Below are 25690 nucleotides of genomic sequence, written 5' to 3'. Positions count from 1 at the left end.
AGGCTCAAAAAAACAAAACAAAACAAAACAAAAAAAAACCGGCCTATGTTCAAGGATTAAATAATATATCCTGCCATTTGAATGAATAAAAACCTGAAATGATCTGAATACAAAAGCGTGCTCACCACTGTCCCGGCCATGGGGTCGTAGAACCGCTCGAGCAGCTGGACCACTGTGCTCTTCCCGCAGCCACTGCTGCCCACCAGGGCCAGCGTCTGTCCCTTCTTCACCTCGAGGTTCAGCCCCTGAAGCACTGGGATGTCGGGCCGGGTGGGGTAGTTGAACACGACTCCGTTAAATTTCACATTTCCTTCCAAGGAACTCTAAAATGAAGACAGTAACATTTAGTTTGGTTGCAACAATATTGAAAACATAGGATGTAGTGGTAACTGCTAGTGCCTGGTGTCAGAAGTGAGCTTCTGTCATGGCTAAGCTTCATTTCAAATCTCTGGAATTAAGTCTAAAGAGATGATAGTTTTACAGTATGAATTCTTAATACAACATGAATGTACTCTCCTAGATTAGCATAAGTATATGCACAAAAGCCTAATGAACTAAATTTCCACTTAACACTGGGCAGTCTTCTCCCTGTAACTTTGTTTTATAAATGTAATGGATGTTAATATATAGTACTAACATTTATTCAAAAGTTCAAACCAACTCATCTAGATTTTATCAACAGCATATAATTTTTTTTAAATTAAAGCACAAATTCATGTGTTTTCATCGAGAAGTTAGAGATAGATCATACACTGACAACATCAAACTCACAGGCTTCAGGCCGTCCTCGCTGTAGCTGTCAATCTCAGGGACTTTCTCAATGAGCCTGATGATATGCGACGCTGACACTTTGGCTTTCGCATAGTCAGGAGCGAATGAACTGACCTGCCCAACTGCCATGGCACCAAAGACAATCGCTGAGAATACTCTGGAAAAGAAAAGACAATCGTGTGCAGACTGTGATAGCTACAGTGTTAACAACAATGTGGCACTTCTATAAGGAAGGAGAGTTGCAATTCTAAAGCAAAAGGAACCCATTCTATCACAGTTTCACCTTGGCGTGACAGATAGTGCAAAAATTGCCCCTTTTCACCTCTTCTGTAACCCTCAACTTCTTACAATATGACCTTTGCTTAAGCTTCTAGAAAGTACACATTTGTCTTCCACTTTTTGAACCTGCGGTGGCCTCGTGACATGGCTTCATGCACAGGATGTGGTTGGAATCATTGCTTCCAGTTCCAAGCCTATGACTCAGCAAATGTTTTCTGCCCTTATATTTTTCATTCTGGCCAATGAGTCTGTAACTGACCTCAGACAACAGTGACCACAACAGAGATCTACCATGCCCAACCCAGATAAAGAGAACTGACCCAGAGACCTCAAGCAGAAATGAATGTTTATAGTTCCATGTCACTGACGTTTAGTTGCTGATCATTACATAGCATAACTGTGGCAACTGTCAATCCATACAGTGTTGTTGATATCCTTAGAAGTCATGTGAGCCAAACAATAAAGAGAATATTTTTTAAATATATGGCTATGATGCCATGTTTAAGAAGCCACTGCATTCTTTTGGGGTTTTTTGTTTTGTTTTGTTTGTTTAGTTGGTTGGGTGTTTTGAGACAGGGTTTCTCTGTGTAGCTTTGGCTGTCCTGGACTCACTTTGTAGACCAGGCTGGCCTCGAACTCACAGAGATCTGCCTGCCTCTAGATTAAAGGCATGGGCCACCACACCTGGCCTACCACTGCACTCTTAAACTATGACATGGGACTCAATAAGTGCAGTACCTTCAAAAATCTTGTAGTAAAAAGTAAGCAAAAGGAGGATGAAACCAGTGTTCCAGTTCTAGGCGTGTCTGACTTTGATTTTGGGCAAATTGCACATAAAACATGTATGTTAGGAGGTGAATATTTTTAATCTTGAGTTAACTACAGTGCAAGGATAAAGTAATACTTAAGTAGGGTAGAAATGGTGTATTAGCACATTATACAGCCAAGCCTATCTGGTTTGGGTTGCAATGCAAACTGTAACAGCACTAACTATACTGAACTGTTAGAGGGAAGTCTTGCCTGGCCTTTTACCACTGGGAAGCTCAGGGGTGCACAGATCATCTTAACTGCAAAGCTGCATTTGGTGACATTAGCAGTGTGACTTTTTTTTTCAGGTTTGTCTTCCAGTGACCAAAGTATAACTTCTAATGTCTGCAGAAGGATAGAAGGAAAATCCTAATCTGGAGCTTCCACTGTCATTTAAAAATTTCTTCAGCTTCTGAGGAACTAGGAGTTAGTCAGACCCCTGACAAGCAAACAAACAAGAAAAGGGGCCACTGATAAATAATAACCATGGTAAACCTCTGGCTTCCTCCTTACCCTCCCTCTCCTGGCAACAGAGGCCTCTTCCAGCTGACCAGTGCAAGCTGATCAGCTATGCTCAAGGCTGGTCCTGACATGTTTATGCAGAGCTGTGGGCTTTAGCAATGCTTTGTTTGTCTATGCTGACTAATCAGAAAGGATGGAAGAGGAATTTTTGCAAGGTCACCCATAATACTTTAAAAATAACAGCCCTCTAGGAGAGCGTTCTCCCCCCCCCCGCCCCGTGTTTGTGTGTGTGTGTGTGTGTGTGTGTGTGTCTGTGTGTGTCTGTGTGTGTCTGTGTATCTCAGGTTTGGTAGGAGTCGGTACATCACCCACCTCTTAGCTACCCTGTCAGAAAGCTTTTTTTTTTTTTTTTGGTTCTTCGAGACAGGGTTTCTCTGTGTAGCCCTGGCTGTCCTGTACTTACTTTGTAGACCAGGCTGGCCTTGAACTCACAGTGACCCACCTGCCCCTGCCTCCCAAGTGCTGGGATTAAAGGCGTGCGCCACCAGGCCTTTTAAGGAGCTTGATGAACATAAGACTTGTTGCCTCTGAGCTGAATCTATCTGTCTAGGTAGATTGGAAGGTCAGGCATGAGTGAGTCAGCACAGGGCAGAACAGTTTCCTATGGAATGTGGAGTAGCAAGGGCACCATATGGACACTCAGAGGCGAAGCGCCACTCTCTTAATCACCAAATGTTCTGTAAGACACTTCACCATACAATTTCTCATCCTAGATTTACTTTCAAGGCTCAGTTATAAATATGAACACAATACTTACAGCAGAACATTTTCAAAAGTCATGATTTGATGCGCCACCAAGTAGGCACCAAACCGGAAACAAGCAGCATAGGAAAAATACATCATGGCCTGGGTGAAGGAGAATGTGATCCCAAAGATATTCGCTTTCCTCAAAGCATTCCTGGAAAGGAGACAGCCCAAGTTCAGTCCACTTCATTCCTCAGTCATTCAAGTAGCTTACTGTGGGTTGGCAGTGAGGCCCGCAATAGGACAGATGCTATGGACGCTGGCTGCAAAGATGCAGCCTGATCCCCGTTTGCTTAGCTGTGTGAAGTTAGGAAACTGCCTCACCTCAGAGACTGTCTTAAGTCTCAGTCTCCATCTTCAATGTAGGATCATTACATCTCAGTGGGTTGGTGCAAAATGACTGGGCCTGCCACCCTGAGAAGAGCCTGTTTGACATTAACAAGCACACAACAGAGGTGTCCTGCACGGTAGGCCACCTCCTGACACCCACCCAACACACTCAAGCTGTGTATGACAGGAGCAGGCATGTCCTTGCACGTGGGGCTCTACATGAGTTGCTTATTATCAGTGCAGTGGAGGGACTTAATGGGAGTTCACTGTGGGAAGAAAAAGCACTTAAGTGTCTGGAGCCAGGGGAGGCTTTACAAAGAATTAACATGCCAGGAATTTCTGACAACAAGGATCTTGGGTGTGCAGATGTGGGCAGGAAGAGGGTGTGGATGAGCAGCCCTTTGACCTTCCTGCTCCTGTTTAAACCCACCAGCTTTGTTCAGGTCTTTGCCACTCACTGGGATTTCAAATGGAAACTTTTCCCAGAAAAAGAGAAAAAAATAAAACCACTTTTCCCATGCTTATGGCAAAGCGACTTGGGTGCCCTTCAGTAAGGCCCAGTTCTTCCTTGTCCTAGAGAAGAAGCTGAGACTCAGTGTTGGCCTTGATCGTGTCCTGCTCACCTTTCAGAGCCCTCATGGACACTGCTGGGCCAAGGGAGAAGACCAGGTCTCCCCAGGAAAGAAAGGAATAGAAAATTTCCCCAGGAGACTCCTCTGTGTCCCACAATACCCCCAATTTCATGTTTCATAGAGAACCTTCACCCCAAACACAGCAAATAGCAGGGTCATTATCCCAACCGGACACCAGAGGCATTAACCTTTGTCCTCTTCCCTCCCTCCCATGTGTCACCAGGCTTCAGTGGCTTTATGTCACGGATGCCCCTGACTAAGCTCAGGTCTCTCTTGATAATCTCAGGTGTTTGTTCTAGTACCTGCTTCACGTGTGCTCTACCTTTTGGCAAAAGCAATCCTGAGAACTGGAGTCCTGCTTGGAAATGCCTCAGAGCCCTGGCCTATTCTTCATGGCTTCTTACCTGTATGGTATCTGCAGGCTATGGGCATACATATCTTCAAACTTCTGCTCCCGGGTCAAGGAGACAACAGTGCGGAAGTTTTCTATTGCTTCAGTGGCAATCTATAAAAAAAACCAACCATTATCAGGGAAGTAACTGAATTCTACAATTAGTAACATCAAGCTATTATAATTTATTGCTCATGTATCATTTACACTATTAATAGCTATCTTCTGCATAAAGAATGATGACTTATGAAATTGAATTTTAGATCCCTTAAGAGACCAAATAATTTTGTCTTGCCTTCTGTACAGAAAGACGATCTAAGACCCAAAACCATGAAGCATTTGTCTAAAGCGACACAGCACGTTATATCTTTTTAAGAAGTCTGTCTTCTGTGTAGGTGATATTTTTTCAAAGATTTATTTATTTATTATATATACAGTGTTCTGCCTGCATGGGAGAAGAGGGTATCAAATCTCACTATAGATGGTTGTGAACCATCATGTGGCTGCTGGAGATTGAATTCAGGAACTTTAGAAGAGCAGACAGTGCTCTTAACCTCTGAACCATCTCTACAGCCCCCATAAAGGTAATATTTAAGTAAAATTTATTGTTACTGTTTTGAAAATGTGCTACTTAATCCTTTTTCTCTGTGTAGCTGTCATTCATGATAACTCAGAACTATTTGAAAGATCTTCAAAGAGTAATGGAGATGAGCAATAATTACGCAGAAGTGTATTTTACAAAGTAGCTTTTGTGCTTTTCTAAAGGTATGCATCTTTAACAAAATGGAGACTAAATTGTGTATTTTGTTTATCCCTTTTCAAAAGTATTTTTCAAGCTCATTTAATATACTTTAATAATGAGTTTTTAATGGCTACCTAACATTGTGGCCAGACATCACTAACAATAGCTTCAATTCTTTTATTAAAAATAACATTGTGAGAGCCAGGCGTGGTGACACACACCTTTAATCCCAGCAGTCAGGAGGCAGAGGCAGGCTGATTTCTGTGAGTTTGAGGCCAGCCTGGTCTACAAAAAGAGTCTAGGACAGCTAGGGCTTTTTGTAACAGAGAAACACTGTCTCAAAAAACCAACAAAACAAAACAAAGCATTGTGATAAATATATCTTCCTACATAAAGATTTGCTCATAACAAATTATTTTCTTACAAAAAAATGAAACTATGAGGTAGAGAGGAGTAATGCATTTTAATGAGTATTGTGTATAACCCTCTCTCCTGGAATCATTCTGTAGACCAGTCTGGCCTCGAACTCACAGAGATCTGCCTGCCTCTGTTTCTACCTCTACAGTGCTGGGATTAAAGCCACCACTGCCATTGAGGCTGTTTTGTTTTGTTTTGTTTTCTAAGACAGTGTTTCCCTGTGTAGCCCTGACTGTCCAGGAATCACTGTAGACCAGGCTGGCCTCCACCTCAGAGATCTACCTGCCTCTGCCTCCTGAGTATAGAGATTAAAGGTGGGCACCACCACTGCTCAGAGAATAACTGTCTTTTAATGAACATGATGTGATCAGGTTTTTTTTCAAGAGAGTTTCTAATATTTAGTTGTGTTCTAACTGAATTTACTGCCACCAAGGCTGCTTAGCTAGGACAATAAAGCCATCACCAGCTGTTGCTTCTTTGTAAAGGATGTGGAAAGCATCAAGAACATCTAGGCCACACAAAAGGATTCCTGCCTGTACCAGACATGGGACTGGAACTACCACTGCCTCTCTTTAACTTATCTGAAAGGAGGAATATGGAGCAGAATGTCTCTAAAGTCTTTTTTTAAATTGGATGTCTCCAGAAATGAAAGTTACTGGTGAAGATATTGTGCCTGTTTGTGGCGATTTCACTGATGAAAACGTATTCTAGTAAAGAAGACACATTGTAGTTACCTGCTGTAGTTTGTTACTTAAAAGCCATATATGTGAATCTCATTTATATTTCACTGATCTAACACAATTTCTCTTACTTCAGTGATAACAAATATTTAATAATTAAGTCAGTTTTGAAGACCAGTTTTTTTTTTTAAAAAACCTACTGGAAGAAAAAAATGAAGAAATTTCTTAAACCACTTATTTTAAAAATTAAAACTACTTTTTCTCTGATCTAGCCCACAAAGAAAGTAATTAGGAAGGAAATATTTTATAAACTTTGCACTTTTAAAGAATAATATGTACTAATCTTAGAAAACTCTCAAAGAAGTTAGAAGAAATAGTCACCTTTAATAAAACTCCCAAAGACAATCTTCATTTACACATATTAAAATCACTTTTAATTATAGGGTTCCATAAACAGAAGAGGTTTTCTAAATCAGTAACAATATTATAAAAATGATGGCTATGGCTGGGAACCTGGCTCAGTGGTTAGGGATGCTTGCTTTACAGGCAAGAGGACCTGTGTTTGAATTGTCATCACACACATAAACAACCACACAAACAACAACAAACCAGGCATGGTCATGCGTGCCTGTAATCCCAGTGCTGGGGGACAGAAGGAGGCAATCCAGGAGTTTACTGGCCAGTCAGTTTAGCAAAAATGACAGACGAGGTTCAGTGAAAGATGAACCTTGTATCAAAGATAAAGTGGACAGTGATAGAGCAGAACACCTGAAGTCACTCCCTGGCTTCAACTGGCATGCACACAGGCATGCATACTGCCACGCATGTGCACACAATGTATAACTAACACACATACACACACACACACACATGTGCACACAATGTATAACACACACACACTAGTGCACGCACACACAATAAATAGATAAATAGCTTTATCTGTCAATTGTAGTGTGAGGTTGTAAGGAAATATTTCCTATGCTTCATTTTCTAAGGAAGAGACTGCCTTGCTCGTGAGGGGTTCATAGCGTACCTACAGCCCAATTCAAGTGAGAGCGTGGGACACAGAGCTTGCATATTACGATGACAACAGTCACTCCACAGTGCGACCTCCTTCCCTCGATGCCCAGCGAGGCAATTAGGAAATGCTTTAAGTTGCAGCCACATCCTCACAACTTCAATAAAAACTCAGTCACCAGTAGCAAGAAGGAAGTTTAGGTTCAAAGAAGAGTAAATGACGTCGCTTCCTTTGAAGGGGCAGTGAGCCGAGTTGTTGTGAAGAAAGGGAAATGTGTTTCTGTTTCTCAGAAACAAACTTATACTTCTCTCTGCCCCAAATAAACTTATGTTTGGTTAGAACTTAATAACAAAAAGATAAATACATAGACTACACAAAACTACTCATTGGCCCATAAAAACGTGTTAGAACGCTGTCAAGCCCAGATCATAGGCACAGTAGAGTTTATCTGTGTGTTCCGACATCACAAAGCCAGGAAATGAGCAGGACCTCACATCTGCTCTGAGATCCCAAACCCAAAGCACTCTGCCAAGTGTGCTGTGGTATGTATCCCCTGGTTATGGCCAATATTACTTGGGCCAGCCCATAGCCGGACCCCAGGCTAGCTAGACAGTTTGTTGGGACCTCCTCACCAGAAGTTGAACTCTACAGACCCTGGCTGGGAAATACAAAAGCTAGTCAGGGCATTTCCCTGAAAGAATTGATGACAACAGAGCAACAAATCTGAGAACACACAGAGAGACAAAGTGTCCTCAGTGTCTCCGAGACCTTGCTCAACTTTCACATCACTACAGTGCCTCGCTTACAGACACCTGGCCTGCTGGAAGCCACAGCCCTCTCACCTGCCTGGATACCTACTCAGGATTTTGTCACCTGCAATGCCAGTGGGCAGCCCTGTTCTGACCTCTCATGACTGCAGAGATCATGTGCTATCTGATGTTCTACCATGACAGACCCTGGACTCCTAGCTAACAGATGCACCACTGTCTTGAGTTTGAACCCTGCCTCCCAGAGTGATTGGCTCTGAGGCAAGGAGGCACAGTGTTGCATGTCCCTCAGCATCTCCTGAAAAATGAGGTCACAGCAGAACATACCTGACAGAGAGTCAGTGTAAAGAGCAAAGCGTTTCCCAGGAAACCAAGTAAACACCACATAAGTCTTTGTTGAGCTATGAGAAAGGAAAAAAAAATAGCTGAGTGTACAGAACAAACAGGATGAGGGGAGGAAAAGCAGATGTGGGAGGAAGGGAGGAGGCACGATAAAGGGGAAAAGGGAGAGGTGGCAGAGGGCGTGTGCTGTCTGCAGAGGAAGCAGGTCTAGGGGCCAGAGCAGGGATGAAAAATGGCGTGATGTACCAGAGCAATCCAAACCGACTGGATTAAGTCATCTAAAATGGAGAGAACAAGTGCACTTGGGACTGTTCCACACTGAATCTCCCCAATTATTCATAATAAAATGGGCTCACTTTCTTGATAACAGGGGTGGCTTTAATCTTGCTTGAAAGAAACAAGGACAGCAAGAGGTAGGGGGAGTATACTGGCTTATTTCAATTTGACACAAGGTAGAGCCATCAGGAGAGAGCCTCAATTGAGATAATGCTGTCCTAATATCCGGCTGTAGGCCAGTCTGTAGGGCATTTTCTTACTGATTGATGGGGGGAGGGCCAGCTCACTGTGGGTGGTGCCACACCTAGGCTGGTGGTCCTCGGTTCCACAAGGAAGCAGGCTAAGCAAGCCAGTAAGCAGCACCCCTCCAGAATAGAGTACCATGCCACACTCTGATGGGCTCTACATCAGACTCCTCCTCCCAAGGTCCTGGCCTGCCTTCACTGCTTTTGATAATAAACTAGTGTATGAAACTGTGAGTGACATAAACCGCCTCCTCCCCAAATTGCTTTGTTAATGGATGTTCATGGGTGTTTGTTAATGTCGACACACTAGAAACCATTACTAAGACAGAGGGAAAAAAGAGGTAAAAAGAAAAAAAAAGAGGGAGGGGGGCTGGATTAGAAGAAAGGAATATGGAGACAGTGGCCTGAAATAAACAAGCCCCCTGAAAAGCAGGTCTCGGTATTTGAAACTAAGGATATGCTTCCTTCTTTCCTCCAAATTCTAATCTTGAGATAAGTATAATAGATGCTGCCCAAAAGGTGGCTATTAAAATATTGTCATGGAATAAGGCGATAACTGTTGGTAAAGTACATGCTTGAAAGCACAAGGACCTGACTTTGACCTCCAGAACTCAGGTAAAAACATCTCAGCTATGTTTGGTGGCATGTGCCTGTAATCCTAGTGCTGGAGGCACAGGGATGGGTGAGGAGGCCATATCTCAAAAAACAAAGTGGACCCCACGTGAGAAATAGAGCCCAGGGGGGTTCTCTGACCTTCATACAACATGCACATACACATGCACATACATGTACACACACACACACACACACACACACACACACACACACACACCAACATTGTTAGAGCACAGTTAGTCACAGAACATAAGAATGCATCCCTGAAAAGAATGTTTTTCTACTTAGGCAACCAGTCGTACTTAGTATAACTCACCTTCCCAGAACCTTCTAGTTCCTTCTTATCTCTCAGTGCTTGTCCTGATAACATTTTCATTTCAACCACTCCTGCTATTGCAATGATGGGCACAATTGCTAACAGTAAAAGTGTCAACTGCCAGCCGTAGACTAGGGATATGATAATTCCTGTTCCAAGATTTGCTACATTCTGGGTGATGATAGCAAGCCTAGACCCTGTAGCCTGAAAAAGAAGAGAAGAGTAGAGACACAGTTTATATTTTAAAATATGATCAAGTATATTTTTAAGGCTCATTTTCATGAAAATCTTCTCATTTTTGGATTAAAAGGAAAGATGTGCCTGTACAAAGTTTTTTTGTTTCTAAAATGAAGATTTCTATGATTTACAAATGGAGAATAATACATATTTCTCTTCATAATCTTTCAATACCCAGAAAAATCTTTATGCACAAAAGCATGACAACTAAAGCAAAACAGAATGGCAAGGATCTAACAATTACATTAAATTGGGAATGGCAGTTATTTAGGTATAAAACTGCCTATAATTTAAGATAGATGTGTATTAATGAAGTTGTCCAAATATGGCCAGGTGTAGTGGTGCATGCCTTTAATCCCAGTACTCGGGAGGCAGAGGCAGGCACATTGCTGTGAGTTCGAGACCAGCCTGGTCTACAAAAGTGAGTCCAGGATAACCAGGACTACACAGAGAAAACCTGTCTCGAAAAACAAAAAACAAAAACAAACAACAACAACAAAAAAGATGTCCAAATATATTTGGGCCTATTTGAGACATGGTTTACTGTAAGCAGAGCCTTTGGGTAGTGTGCTGGGCTGGGGGGGGGGGGGCTAATGGTGTGTGACTCTCATTCCTATGCCGTGATTCCCAACTTGAAACCTGCAGTTAATCTAGTGAGTTTAGCACACCTTCATGTTGTACAGTCCACACCTCTTCTACTCAGGACTGCTCTGGTACCTCATATGATCTCATATGTCTGCTCTGGCCTCCAGACCCACTGTCTCTGCAAATAGCACACATCCTTTGGCAATCTTAATTTTTTTTTTCACTTGAGCAAGACTGGCTGGCCTCAGTAAAGATTATGATGTGTACTCTAGGCTGGCCATTGGCCATCTATGTCACTTTGCACAAATATCTCCTAACTCCAAAACTGAGCAGACTCACTGATTAGTAGCCAAAGCCTCTTCTCCATTCTGAATTCTAGCCCCATCTCACAGCATTTATTACCTGACATAACTAGTAGACGGGGACTTAGTGGGCGGGGGAAAGTACCACAACTCCCAGCAGCCTTTATGCTCTTTAAATTTTCAGCAGGGAACTGAAACAGGGCTTAAAGTGATAGCACAGATACTACACCATAGCTGTCGTTTATGGTGTAATCTCCACATTTATGATCAAGTGACCCTTTGCTAAACTGGGCACTGGGCAAGGTCAAAGAGTGCAGGAGTCTGAAAAGCCAGCTCTCTGTTTGCATGTTTCTCGTGTGAAAGTGAAAGTAAAAGGAAGCAACCCAGGGGGAACCTGCCTCACAGGGATGCACCAAGGTGCTCCCTTTGTCAGCATCTACAATCCTCCACAGAACTCATTCCCCACAAAAGCCACTGAGGGACAGAAGCACGCAGGGAATCTCCCACAGGCTCAGTGGAGACAGGGCCGTGGCTTGTAAGCTTTTAGGCATTTGCATGTCTTCCTTTGCACCACAAAAAATAATTAATATGGTTCCAGAAATGATACATTCCTTGATTATAGGAAAAGTGAAATATGTATTTTAATCAAACAATTTTGATATATATATATATATATTTTTTTTCTGAGACAGGGTTTCTCTGTGCAGCCTTGACAGTCCTGGACTCACACTGTAAACCAGGCTAGCCTCGGAACTCACAGAGATCCGCCTGCCTCTGCCTGCCTGCTGGAATTAAAGGCAAGTGCCACCATGCCCAGCCAACTTTGATAATTTAAAATATACAAAAAAAAAAAAAAAGAGAGAGAGAGAGAAAGTAAAATTTTCTCTTTCCCATCTATTACCCCATGGCTCTTTCCTATTTTTCAAAAGGGCAAAGGGTTCATAGCCATGTGTCTATCTGTGGTCTTTCTCTCTCCCCCTGTTTCTGAAGCCCACTCCTATCAGGCTTTCTTTCCCACCACACCTGACAGTCCGTGAGACAACAATACAGTGTGCGAATGTGCAACCACCTACACTCCATGTTGCTCCCTCCCCAAAACACTTTCTCAGTTTCACTTCCCGGACACCACTCTTCTGCTTCCTGAACCTCTGACTCTCCCTGTTCTCATCGTCACATCCCTGAGACCTCAGGACTCAAGACTCGCTCTCCACATAAGATGTCTTGGCCATCTTTTCATGTCTTTAAAAACTACCATCTCACCTAAAAAAAAAATCTTCAGGTGAGTATTTCCATATCAGACTTCTCTGCTAGACTCTAGACACACAGCATGCCCTGCCTTTCTGACATGTCCAGCTAGCCATCCAGTGTAGCCTTCATGACTAAGTCACACACTAACCTCTCAATTCTCCCCAGTCCTCATCCTCCAACAGAACTCCAATTTCATTAAAGAACAACTTCATTTATTGTCACTTGTGCAGGTCAACCATCTTACTCATCAATCTCATCTCTCAAATCCATCTTCTAATCTAACCAACAAATTCTGTAGGCTATACCTATAAAATGTATCCAGAATCAGCTATCTCTTTTAGTATCCACCCTAGGAGACTTCTCCGAGACTATTGCAATAAATTTTCTACCTCTATTCTTGCCCCTTCCAGCTCTTATTCACATAATGGCCACATAACTCCCACTTTTAAAACTTAACAGTGGGTTCCTATCTGATTCCTAATACGATGCTGACCACAGAATATGACTCTTCCTTTCCCTTTCACCTAGTGTTTCTTAACTCCATGCCATGAGATGTATGCATGGTCTAACCTCAGGTTAGATGTGTGCGTGGTCTAACCTCAGCTTCTTTATACTTGCTCTCCTAACTGCAACACTCCTTCAGGGGCATACCTCAGGCCTCTTGCTCATATCACATCACTGAAGCTGTTCTTCTTTAAATGAGGCAGACCTTGGTCCTAAATCCTCCCTCCAAACCCCACCCACGTTACCTTTTGACAATATGATTTATTGTGTAGATTCCACAGCAACTAAACAAATGTCTGTTTGAGGAAGCTCAAAATTACTTTATTTAGTGTCCATTTGTTCTCTTAAGTTTTATACACTTGACTCTATCTCGTGGGTTTTGTTATTTGTTTGCTTTAAGCAGAGAGCCACATGTTTTTCTTTTCTTTTCTTTTTTTCTGAGGTAGAGTTTCTTTGTGTAGTCATGGCTGTCCTGGACTCGCTTTGTAGACCAGGCTGGCCTCACACTGCCTCTGCCTGCCGAGTGCTGGGAGTAAAGGCGTGCACCACCACGCCTGGCTCTGTTTTTCATTTTCTTCAATGTACTTTTAGGAACATTCTCTTTGTTTCTTACTAGACTGTAATATCCCTTAAGTTTTAGATAACAACTACACTCCTTTTTTTCTCCCCACATCAATTATAAACACTCACTGAACATTGGAAACAGTGATTCTGGCGGGTGTGCCAAGGGCACTTCCGTTCCTAAGTAACCATTCTTTCAAATTTATCTTCATGTTATTGGCACAGCAAACAAAATTTGTAACTATACATTATATTGTATATAATCTTTGATTTTTAACATATTTGCTGTAAAGATTCAATACATTTGTAGGATAGAATGTGTGGTAATTTGAATGATAAATGTCCCCCCAAAGGCTCAGGCATTTGAGCACTGTCCCCAGCTGGTGGTGCTGTCTGGAGAGGCTATGGTAGGAACATCCTTGCTGGAGGAAGTATGTCACTGGGGGCAGGCTCTGAGAGTTTAAAGCCTCACCCCACTTCCAGTTCACTCTCTCTGCTTTGTGCCTGCAATTTAAGATGTGATCTCTCAGGTTCCTGTCCCTACTACCATGACTGCCACTTGCTTTACTCTTAACCCTCTGGAACTTTATAACTCTTCCTTTTATAAGTTGCTATGGTGTTTTAACCACAGCAATAGAAAAGTAATAAATACAGATAACTAGTTACAGTTTCTTTAAAACAGTGACCACTAACACCTTATCAAGAAGTCGGGCTTAGGCTAAGCCTAAAGCAGAATTAAGATGAATAGTCACAGAAAGAAAGCACGTACCCCTTTAACTTGAGCAGCATCATTGGCGAGCCTGGTGGTCAGTGCTCCAGTGGTGTTTCTAGGGTTATCAAACCAGCTCACATCCTGTGACACAAAGAGATTTATAAACTTGAAGTCCTACTTATGAGACTTCAGCCCCAGGAGGAAGGTGACAGAGACACTTTTGTTTAGCATTCACATCCTCTGCATTTAGCATTCAGGATGTAACAGTCAACAGACAAGAAAGGGATTAAAAACAAACAAAAAAAATAGACTATTTCATCTGTCTTAGTCTCAACTTTGTTTAGAGCCTGACTCTAAGTGTTGAGCAGTGAACACTGATGACAATAATGTTGGTGTCTTCAAGACTTCCTTCTAGAGTTGGAAGGCACACAGAAGTAAGCACACACTAGCTCAGGCAGTAATAAACATGATGGGGAAAAAGAGCAGGGTAAGAAGGACAAGGATGTGGGAAAGGTTTTACAGAGCAGGGAAGAGACAGGGAAGCCCTTCCAAGGCAACATGTGGGCAGGGACCAAAATGGAGGAAAGGAAATGAATGAAAGTATCTAAGAGGAGAAAGATACAATATTTGCAGAGGCCCTGCGGCCAATGCACATTTGATCTGCTCTCACAGGAGCGAAAAGGCTTTATATCCTGTAGGTAGCCTGATTTGTCTGACTGGGGCTCCTCTAAGCCTTTGGTCCTCAACCTTTGTGTGGTTACTTGCAATGCCCTGAAAATGACCTCTGTGATGTGGGCGAGGATGATTACCCACGTGGCCTTTGGCAACTGTAAAGACTATATAGACTTTTCCTTAAAGATCCCGGCTGCCTCTAGATTGGGATGTGGATGGAGGTAATGAAAATAGCTAGGAGGCTGATTGGGACATCAAACAAAGATGGGGGTCATCAAGCTTTGAGTCTGAACAGCTGGCAGATGGCTATAAAGAGTACATATGAGGTAAGCCTACTGGGGAAAGGAAAGTAAGAAGTTGAGGTTTGGAAATAGTAAAGTGTGAAACATTTATTAATATCAGAAAAGATAAACCAGCAGAGAGTTACCTCTTGTCAGGGCAGAATAAATGAACTGATTTAAAACAAATTTTAAAAACTAGATTAAAATGTACGTACCATATAATAAGGGATTTTATCTGTAAAGCTTCTTATATTTTCATATTTTACATTTATTGATGATTGATTGCATGTGTGTGGTTGCATGACCTTGCCTTGGCACATGTATGGAGGTCAGAGGACAATTTGTGGGAGTTGGCTGTGTCCTCCCACCTTGAATAATGACATTATCTTTTTATTTTGAAAAGCTGGAAAACGAAGGGCTATAACTCATTACAGTCTACATCAATGGACTTTTTAGTAAGTACCAGTTCCCCCACTGGAATGTAACATCCTTGAAGAAAGAGGCCATTCAGATTTCAACACCTTGCAGAACTTAGTACTATTCTTTATAAACAGTGGCTTTGAATCACCTTCTCTACTGAGTTTGTACTGTTCATACTTATCATTCACTCAGTTCTAAAAGTATGATGGACCTGGTAGTCGGCCTGGAGGCTGATGGGTATCGCAGCATTCGGTGTTGTACCAAGTTCAACTTTGAGATTGTCTAAGTAGAGTCTAGGTTATAAATATGGCTTAAGAGCATGTGATCCCAGAATTTGTGAGATGGAGGTCAACATTATGCTCAGCTACATTGTGAGTTTGAGGTAAATGGGTACAAATGACCCTACCTTTAAAAAAAACCAAGAAGATGGATATGGTTTGACAGGTGAGTCCAAGAAGAGGGACTCCTATAAAACAGTGCTTTCTCATCCATCGGGTTCTGTTTCAAGTGTGACTATCATTAGCTTGTTATTTGTATAAAGACACCACTATCTAACTATGTCTATAAATACATATGTGATTGTAGCCTGAGCGGAAAAGGACTGTTTTCTGAAAATTTGAACACAAGAAACTGATATTTCTCACTAGTTTTTTTTTTCAGTGTTGGGGACTGAAATGGGGCACTAATGATTCTAGGCTCTACCTCTGTGTGATATCCCAGTCTTGTGGGGCAGCTTTCAGGCGTATCCAACCTGTTACCCATGACTTTCATGCATCAGAGGATGCTATTAATGTGATCCAATAGGTTTATAAACAACAATATCATGTTATAACGTAAAAAAAAGTTGGAGATCTCTATATCAGGAGCATCATTTTTTGTAGGCAACTAATAATTTTAAAGGGGAAGTTTTAAGGTTACATACAACATTTTCATGGTTGCTAAAGTTTCCCACTTTGAATGGGACTGCTAGCAATATTGTCAGTGGTTAGGGACCTGAATGTACAGAATGTAATAGGTACTCATATTAAGTCATGGCAGCAAATAGCACTGTAACTAGGGTTACTATTTTAGTCTTGCCTCAACAAAGAATCTCGACGGTGGGAGTGGGCCATGAAAGGGAATCTGAATTGGGCAAGAAGAGTACAAAAGATCTCCAGCTACAGAGAGTCATGACAGAATGTTCCAAGTACACAGGAGAAAGAAGGCAACAGAGGCCACAGAGGCATAGAAGATCCCTTCTAACACTTTGGAATAAGATAAAGTATAGAGGACCACGTCTGCTTCCATTGCTGAGATTTAAAGAAAACAAAGGCTAGCGGAGAATCATTAGAAGACACATTTGACTCAACACAGCCTAGTTCCTAAAGCCAGCCTGCAGCAAATAGACAGCAGGACGTTTCTAAATGGAAGCTGAGGGTGACCAACCAAGGTTCTCAGCCTAAGCAACCTACAACCTGAGCTCCTACAATCTGTGCCTGAGGAGCACGTGAGAGAAGGCGTACTCACCCCAGGGTGCAACCCTCAACAGCCATCATACCTGTCTCAGCATGGATTTGAAGACCATGTATCGCAGCCGCTTGGTGAGGATCTCTCCAGCTTTGCCAAAAGTGAAGCCCTAAGAGGAACGAGGACACGTCACACGGAGACTGGCCAGGGACTGGGGCAGCAATCGCACAGCAGGAAGGGGGAATATATGATGACATATGACATCTGAATCAAAGCCCATGAGAGTCCTGAGCAGGGGAGACCTCCTGCCCTCACTGAGCTCCCCGCCTGGTTCTCAGGTGGCCAGTTAGGCATTCCACTGTTTCCAGCACTGGGCTGTTTACACATTGGAAGTCCATGGATCCGCTGACTGCTCTTAATGTGGGTTTGCCGTCATGGCAGACCCAGACTTGCCACCACAGCTAGACTGTGAGGGAACTGCATTCACTCCTTGTATGTCACCATCCCGACTGTCAAAGCAAGAGTAACCAGCTTAAAGCTGCCTCCCTTCCAACCTCATCTCATTTTCGAAAACTCATGGTATTCTTACAGACACGCAGTGTCCCATTTATTCTACCAAGGCCAAGTCTCACAATGAATATTTTAGTTATTTAGTGAAAAAGCATTCTTTCCTTGCTTCTATTCCAATACTGTTAAGAATAATGACTTTTCTGTTAAACTAACTATATTAGAATATGTTAAATAAAGAAACCAATTTAGTTTTAGCTAAGAGTATTTATATGAGGGCTAACTGTTAAGATATTAGTATATATTTAGAATGTGTTTAACTTAAAAACCTGTTTAGTTTTAGCTAAAAATTACATGTGGACTGATTTCCGATGTATTCAGTAAGTGATTATTTACATCTTTACTTAATAAGCAATTACATAATACCTCATAGCAGCCTGAATATTTGGTCACACACGTTCTCTTATTTATGAAGAAGCATTATTTTCCTCATTTTACAGATAAGGAAACTGAGGCCATAAATTACTGGACACATAACCATGTATATGTGCAAGAGATTTGGATCTAACACCAAAGTCCATACTGCTGCCTTCTCACACTACACTGCACAAGCATGATCTGCAGACAGCAAGATGCCTTGTACATGTTTCTTAGGATTTTGGCGATTGTCGTTTTTCCATTATTGAGGGTATTTTTTTTTCCTTTTGTGAGAGCCAAATGATAAGCTTTTGAAAACCTTTTTAAATCAATGTGACCTGTTGGGCAGTTTCATTTGTTCTTTGTTTGTTTTGGAATACAGGAAGTACATTTCTCTGACCATCCAAACTGAAGTCCAGGGCTTACCCCAAAGCCCATACTTGAGTACCCACTTTCCATTTGCATAGTAGACAGAACAATCTGTTCAATGTGACTACATCATCGTTTCCATTTGGGGCATGGTTGGTTTGGAAGGCGAGGATAGAGTCACAGGATAAAAAAGCAATCTGGTTATCACTGACCATGGTGAAAAAGGAATGACTTTGTGATAAGAACAATTACATATATCTATAGACCACCTGGGTAGATGAAGTGACAATAAGTCACTTACCTGAAGAAAAAATGTGATAAAAGAAATGATCCCAAGTATCAGAAACAATAAGGAAAACAAGTTGCTATCTCGCCGTTGGGTTTCAGGGTCCGTATCTCTCGTAAAAACCTATGAGAAAATATTGAAGGGTAGTTAGTTCATCACTAAGAAAGCATCCCACATCTGCATCGTTTCACACACTACACACTTTAGGGACTGGTAGCGCCCTTGTCAACACTGGACTGGGAGTGGTTTCTGGAATAAAGGCAGCCCCAGTGCACCTGCATTCGGCCTTTGTTGGGGGAGGGGTAGCTTCATTCACAAATTCATCCAACATTCCCTGTTCCCATGTTCCCCTTAGAGGAGCAGGTGTCATACCTCTTTTTTTTTTTTCATACTGCTTTGTAATAAAGAAATGCAAAAAAAATACTCTCCTTTTGGTTTTCTTGGTAACAGACTATATCTCAAGTCATTTCTTCATGTGTGTTGCTCAGGGGTGAGTCCATGTGTATGGAGGCTGGAGGAGGACAAACTAGTGTGTGGCTGCTCGGGAGAATTTCACTCTGTGTTTTAGATTTACTTATTTTATTTTTACATGTATAAGGTTTTGCCTGTTTGTATGTTTGTACATCCTGTTTGTGCCTGGTTCTCATGGAGGTCAGAAGAGGGTTCAGATCCCCTGGAACTGGAGTTACAGATGAATATGAACCACCACGTGGGTGCCCTGGAAGAACGGCAATGGCTCCTAACCACTGAGCCGATCTCCAGCCCCTCCACCTTGTTTTGTAAGATGCTATTTCTCGCTGAGCTAGGGCTGGCCAATAGGCTAGAGTGAGTGGTCCATGAGCCTGGGGCATCCTCTTAGCTCCATCTCTCCAGCACTGGGATTACAAGTGTGCACCATACCTGGCTTTGTACACTGGTGTTGGGCATCAAACACAGGACTGCATGCACAGCAAGCATTTTGCTGAGCCATCTCTATCTCTATGGCCCCAACTCAACTATGTGGACATTTTAACTTATTTCAGGAGAGACTATGTTCATGCCTTCTTGCATAAAGTACGTTGAGAGGAGGTATCATTTATTCATCCATTCATTCATTCAACCTTTCGAAAGGTACCTTTGCAAGTATATTCTGTAGGAGTCACAGTCAGAAAGCCAGGTGGCAGAGCTGGAGAGATAGCTCCAAGGTTAAGAGCACTGACTGCTCTTCCAGAGGTCCTGAGTTCAATTCCCAGCAACCACATGGTAGCTCACAACCATCTATAATGTGATCTAATGCCCTCTCCTGGCCTGCAGGCATACATGCAGGCAGAGCACTGTATACATAATAATAAATAAGTAATCTTTAAAAAGAAGAAGAATAAGAATAAGAAGAAGAAGAAGAAGAAGAAGAAGAAGAAGAAGACAAAGAAGAAGAAGAAAGAAAGAAAGAAAGGAAGGAAGAAAGGAAGAAAGCCAGGTGGCAATGACAGCCAACTGATTGAGGCCTCACATGGAAACCTTTCCAGAGATGATTAGTAGTGCTAAAAAGATGTTTGTGGCAGAAATAACTCACAGCATAATCACTCAACAGGGAAAGAAAACACACCTCTCCTTCTATGGGTCAAACCTGTTTTTCAGAAACAGAAAACTTTGTTTCATAAAAAATGAAAAAGTTTTCAGGAGAGAGATCAGAAAACCGATCAACTATTCTTGATCAGTCATTTCAACATTCCACTGTGTGCCAGGCACGATCCTTCCATCTGGGAATGTCTGTTGTCCGACTTTCACCACTTTACAGAGAGAAGGTGAAGCAGAGGCATACATTACTGTACTCAAGAGAGCCAGAAAGAGATGAGGCAAGGACAGAAACCCAAGCCGTCCAACCCAGAACCCACTATTTGCAACAACGCAGATGGCTGCCTGTCTATCTGCTATCACTGAGCGCTAATGTGCTGCTCATCAATCACTAGATGTATCTCTGCAGGAAGAAGGAAGGAAGCCTAAGTGCCATTGTTGGGTTTTGTTGTTGTTGTTTAAAAAAACAGGCAACACCATTTCTAACTTAATTACCCTTACTTACAACAGAAACCATTTGATCCTCTTACACTTTACACAATATGTTTGCTGGCCTGTGTTCTACAATGTATTCAATTGAATCAAATGTTTTGCCTTCTTTGTAGTATTTTCATAGCATATAAAAATACCTTGCACAAGTTGGGTAATGAATATTTTTCTTGAATGGCATATTAAACATGAGGATTAATCTAGCACAATATAGGGAGACAAGAGGACATGGACTTTTATTTGTACAATGAAAAGTGTTTGGTTTATGCTTCTTATAGTGATCTATTTCTTTCTGAAAAATAATTTAGCAAATATGTCCTCAGTGTGATTTTTGATGATCTGTATTGTCCCTAAACCAGGAACCTGACTGCTTAGACTTTAACTGTTATTTAAGTGCTGCCATTAAATTAGGTAGACTCAGAATGCTCTCTTCCAGCTTCTGGGAGCTTGTTATATCTGCATATGATGTCTCCCCACAAAAGGCTCATCTGGTGAGTCCTATTCCTCAGCTGGTGGATCTGCTTATTGACAGGTGATTGGACTATAAGTGCCCAGGCCTCATCAATGGATGGATTCACTATCTGTGCATTATAGGTAGGGCCTTGCTGGAGAAAGTAGATCACATCACAGTGAGTGAAGAATTCTTGAAAATATATGCCTTTTCCTTGTTCCTTTCTATCTTTCTTATGTTTCCTGGATGCTATGAGAGGTGCAGCTTCTGCCACATGCTCCTATCTCAATGATGTATTACCCCAGGCTCACAACAATGGGTCCAGCTGACCTTAGACTGAAACCTGGGAAACCGTGAGCAAATTCTACCTGGGCCACACTGCAAGCTCAAGACGAACCCAGAAAACTTAGCAAGATCCTTGTCTCTAAATCAAAATAATAAAGGGCAATGGATGTGCTCAATGGTGCAACACTTGTCTAGAATATGTGAGAACATGTATTCAATTCTGTAACATGGAAAAAGACAGAACCCCTCAAGAGTATGTCTCAGTGATGAAAAGCTGAACTAATGTAGAGCTACTTCCTTCTTTCTGAGACTTAGGAAGTGAGTGTAGTGTGTGGGCTTGTCATGTGCTGGCCAGTGTGTATGTTACCCAACAGGTCATTCTCAATTCACTCTGACAAACATAAAAGTCCCTGTGCAGGTCAGTTAGGTAACAGCTCAGGGTTGACAAGTATGAAAGACTGAGTTCCCCGGTTCCATTGACTATGTCAGCAAGTGGGTCCCCAGGGCTCTAGGATAAAAACCATTAGGGACCTAGATAGAAACTAACACAAATGATGTTGACAAAATTGTCCTTCTCATAAACCAAACTTCAATTATATTTGCAACCAAGCTGGTTTCATGTGAAGGGAAATATATTATATTATATTATATTATATTATATTATATTATATTAATATGATGTATATATGTATATATAACTTAAGATAATGCATTCATTTTCTAGTTAAGACTTGCAAGTAAATGTAAAACCTGATATAATCACTTACCCCTACAACTTTTGAAAATATTATGGAAAAAGCTGGTTGCAAACCTCCATTTATTATGGCACAAAATACACCAACCACAAAATAAGGCCATTCAGTGGAATTCAACTTTAGGATTCGCCAAAAGGAAGCTGGAGATACATCTTCATCCTAGAAAACATATATCACAAGAAGATTTTTTGTTTGTTTGTTTGTTTTGAGATTATCACTGATTTTACTGTGTAGAATTTTTCCATGGGAACAAATGTTGTTTCTTATGTTGTTGAGGCAGGGTCTCATTTATTTCAGGCTGGCTTCAAATAAACTGGCTTGAATATCTAATCTTTCTGTCCTCACCATCCAATTGTTAGGCTTATAAAAGGGGTACAAGTTTTTAAAATAAATATTTATCCTATTTTTATTCCTTATCAATTGATGGCTCTTTGGCTTCAAATACAATGATAACACATTGTTATTGGGGGTTTTTTCTGTTTGTTTGTTTTGCTTTTTGAGACAGGGTCTCTTTGTATAGCCTTAGCTGTCCTGGACTTGCTTTGTAGACCAGGCCGGCCTCAAACTCACAGGGATCCACCTGCTTCTGCCTCCTGAGTGCTGGGAATAAAGGCGTGCACCACCACACCCAGCTCCCTTTAGTTTTTAAGAAAAGAATGATGCAGCAGGCGTGGTGTAATCCCAGGACTCAGGGTGACAGAGGCAGGCAGATCTCTGTGAGTTCAAGGCTATTCTAGTCCACAAAGCAAATCCAGGACAGCCAAAACTTCACAGAGAAACAGTCTCAAAAAGCCAAAAAAAAAAGAAAAAAAAAAGAAAAAGAAAAAAGAAAGAAAGAAAGAAAGAAAAGACAAGACAAATATTTCATTCTTGGCATTCAGCAGATGACAAGAATATTGATCCATAAGGATAATCAAACTAGAAATATTAATACTTAAAGACCTATTATAGGATCTTCATATTCTAAGCTCTATTTTTAAACATCTTGGTATTAATTCTTATTCTTAAACCTAAACTGACTACAGAACATTGCCATTTTGGTTTCTGGAACACTCTAGAGACCAGGATGAAAGAATTATAGAAAATACGCTGTAGCTCCCATTTCTTCCGCACACTCGACTGCGGAGGCTCATGGGAAGAATGGAGGATGTAGTATTACATCCTTGTCCGTACCACAGCATCTTTGGTACTAAGCTTCCTGTCTTGGTCATGTGGTCCACGGATGCTTTTGCGAGTTGATCTTCTTCTAATGAGACTGGATCCCGAATCTCTTGAAGACATGTCTAAATTATCAAGTTCATTTTTAGATTCACAAGCTTCATTTCCTAATTCAATTTGATTTCCTGCAGTCTAAAATAAATAAGAAATATGGACAGTTTAAGCTCAAACAATGGAAATTAGTCATTGAAAATACATATCAAGAAAAATATTGAATTACTTAAATCACAGAAAGGAGTTAAATTAAGCTACTATTCCTTCTTGTATGATATGTTGGGAGGAAAAAACTCTAAATATCAAGAATTCTTGGTGACTACGTTGAAATAAAATAACACCCCTTCTGTGTATCTCCTCTAGTCATTTCTTTCCTGGGAATATGTGGCTCAAACAACTTTCTTTTGAACCAGTGTGTGAACAGCAACTCAAAAAAAGAATGAAATACAGAGCCGGGCGTGGTGGCGCACGCCTTTAGCCCTAGAACTTGGGAGGCAGAGGCAGGTGGATCTCTTGTGAGTTTGAGGCCAGCCTGGTCTACAAAGTGAGTCCAGGACAGCCAGAGCTACACAAAGAACCCCTGTTTCAAAACAAAACAAAACAAAAAAATTAATTAATTCATTTTTAAAAAAGACAAAGAAGTAAAGCAGAAATGAAGCTGAAACACAACCATAATTCCTTCCAGGCCTCCGGATTATTAGAACAGGAGGTCCTCTCAGCCATGACTGGGCACTCAGGTGGGAGAGAGAGAGAGAGTTAAACAGAAATAATACAAGTCATGGAGATTTACATACCACTTAGCCCTAAAATGAAGCTTCCCTTTAAGGCATAGAGAGGAGCTTCGTTATGAATGAGAGAAAGATGCAGAGAGAGATAGGGAAAGGATGAGGGAAGGGGAAGGGAGGACAGGAAGGAGGAGGGGCACTGGAACCCAAGAGCCATGAGAGGGATGGCAGGGAGGAGTCGCTTCAGAGGGCAGCCTTCAAGGTACCTCCCCAGCAGTCCCCCTGAGGAGTCTTGGACCAATCCAAAACACAAAAGAAAGGACTGAGTTTTCATAAGCATTTATAAGTGGCAGGAAGTTTCACATCACATGATTTGGTTCAACATACTGTATGTGATAAAAAGCGTGAAGGAGCCACGTGCCATAAATTGAGATTCATGAAGTCACGATTCAGTTCTCCTCAACTCTGTGTCCTGGAGAGAGCAAGTGGGCAGCGTGGCTGGAGTCAAGCTATGGGGTCACACACAAAGGTTCAGGCCCACGTCCTAAAAATCCCTACGGACACCTCTTCTACGTTTCAAGGTTATCCAATCAAGTAACATTGAGCTATAAATTAACAGTAGTAATAGCTTATCATCAAGGTAAACTAGGACATTTCTAGAGTGCCACTGTACCTGTGTCATGACAAGTTTGAAGTAAATGCCCTTCTCTCTCATGAGCTCATCGTGACTTCCTTGCTCCACAATGACACCACCATCAAACCCAGCAATGACGTCGGCATTACGAACTGTAGACAAGCGGTGGGCTATCACAATGGTGGTCCGGCCTTCTCTAGCCTGGAGGGAGAGAAGCCTGGCTCTTTTTACATGAATAATTACAGCACAAACTCAACTTATTTTCACTGAGTACAGCGTCTTTGAACACTGTAAAAAAAAAAATCAATAAAGATATTATCTGGCTTTAATAAAGACATAATGAACTTATAATAGTGTAAAATGGTATTCTATTGCAATAAATACAAGAACAAATATGCTTACATATTAATATAACCCATGCCTCTAAGTATTTTACTTAACACCCTATAGTGATAATGCAGAGTTGATCAAAAACCCTAGAGCTGACATTCACCGGATAAAAGACATCTGTATGAGAGGCTGTACTGGTGTGTACCAACTAGTGATCAGCTAAGAATTACACCACTGACTTCATGGGTAACCAAGACACCAACCAGCATGGAAGAGCAAAGCTTAGACTTCAGTTTTCCACTGGCATGAATGAAATCCAGGACTTTATCCAGTCTCTGAACCCGTGTAAGGTTGATTTCATTCATGTGTGAAGCAGAGGTACAGTGACCACTTCTTAGAGCAGCTGTGATGAGTAAATACTGCAATAAAGGGCTTAATACAGTAACTTTAAATAAATGCTCAATAAATGCTACAAGAATTATAGGTAAAATTGATGAGTTATGTAAATATTTTCTAATGTCTAGTTTCATCTTTAATCAATATGGAATTGATAACTAGAGAACTAGGTAACAGATAACTAGAACTTGTTGCGATTTCTTTAACCTTTGTACCTTTCCTAATGTTTATGATTTCTCCCACTCTATAGTTCTGCATTAATAAGCAATAAAACTACACACACACACACACACACACACACACACACACACACACACACACACACACACACACGCACACAGTGGGCTGCAGATATTAAGGTTAAATAGAAGTGGAGAAACAAGTGGAAAATTCTAATGAGAAGAAATACATGCTAGAA

The 25690-nt window shown here is 41.5% G+C and overlaps 1 protein-coding gene across 4 annotated transcripts in view; it reads right to left on the bottom strand.

The window, feature by feature from the left end:
* The window catches only part of LOC311599507 (ATP-dependent translocase ABCB1), a 158517-nt gene that overhangs the window by 6322 nt on the left and 126505 nt on the right, over positions 1-25690 (bottom strand). For all 4 annotated transcript variants that reach the window (XM_084785425.1, XM_084785428.1, XM_084785426.1 and 1 more), the window contains 11 exons: positions 24586-24747; positions 23149-23325; positions 21988-22134; positions 18457-18564; positions 16954-17031; positions 14101-14184; positions 9895-10098; positions 4490-4590; positions 3137-3277; positions 772-928; positions 126-323 (listed from right to left, as the gene is read on the bottom strand). In XM_084785425.1, the coding sequence (XP_084641551.1) occupies positions 126-323; positions 772-928; positions 3137-3277; positions 4490-4590; positions 9895-10098; positions 14101-14184; positions 16954-17031; positions 18457-18564; positions 21988-22134; positions 23149-23325; positions 24586-24747 (1557 nt within the window). The remainder of the gene's footprint in view (positions 1-125; positions 324-771; positions 929-3136; positions 3278-4489; positions 4591-9894; positions 10099-14100; positions 14185-16953; positions 17032-18456; positions 18565-21987; positions 22135-23148; positions 23326-24585; positions 24748-25690) is intronic.

The sequence above is a fragment of the Acomys minous genome (assembly GCF_964271855.1).
Source record: "Acomys minous genome assembly, chromosome: 6".
NCBI lineage: Eukaryota > Metazoa > Chordata > Mammalia > Rodentia > Muridae > Acomys > Acomys minous.
The sequence above is the reverse complement of the archived record's forward strand: the minus strand, read 5'-3'. Positions and strand labels throughout refer to the sequence as shown.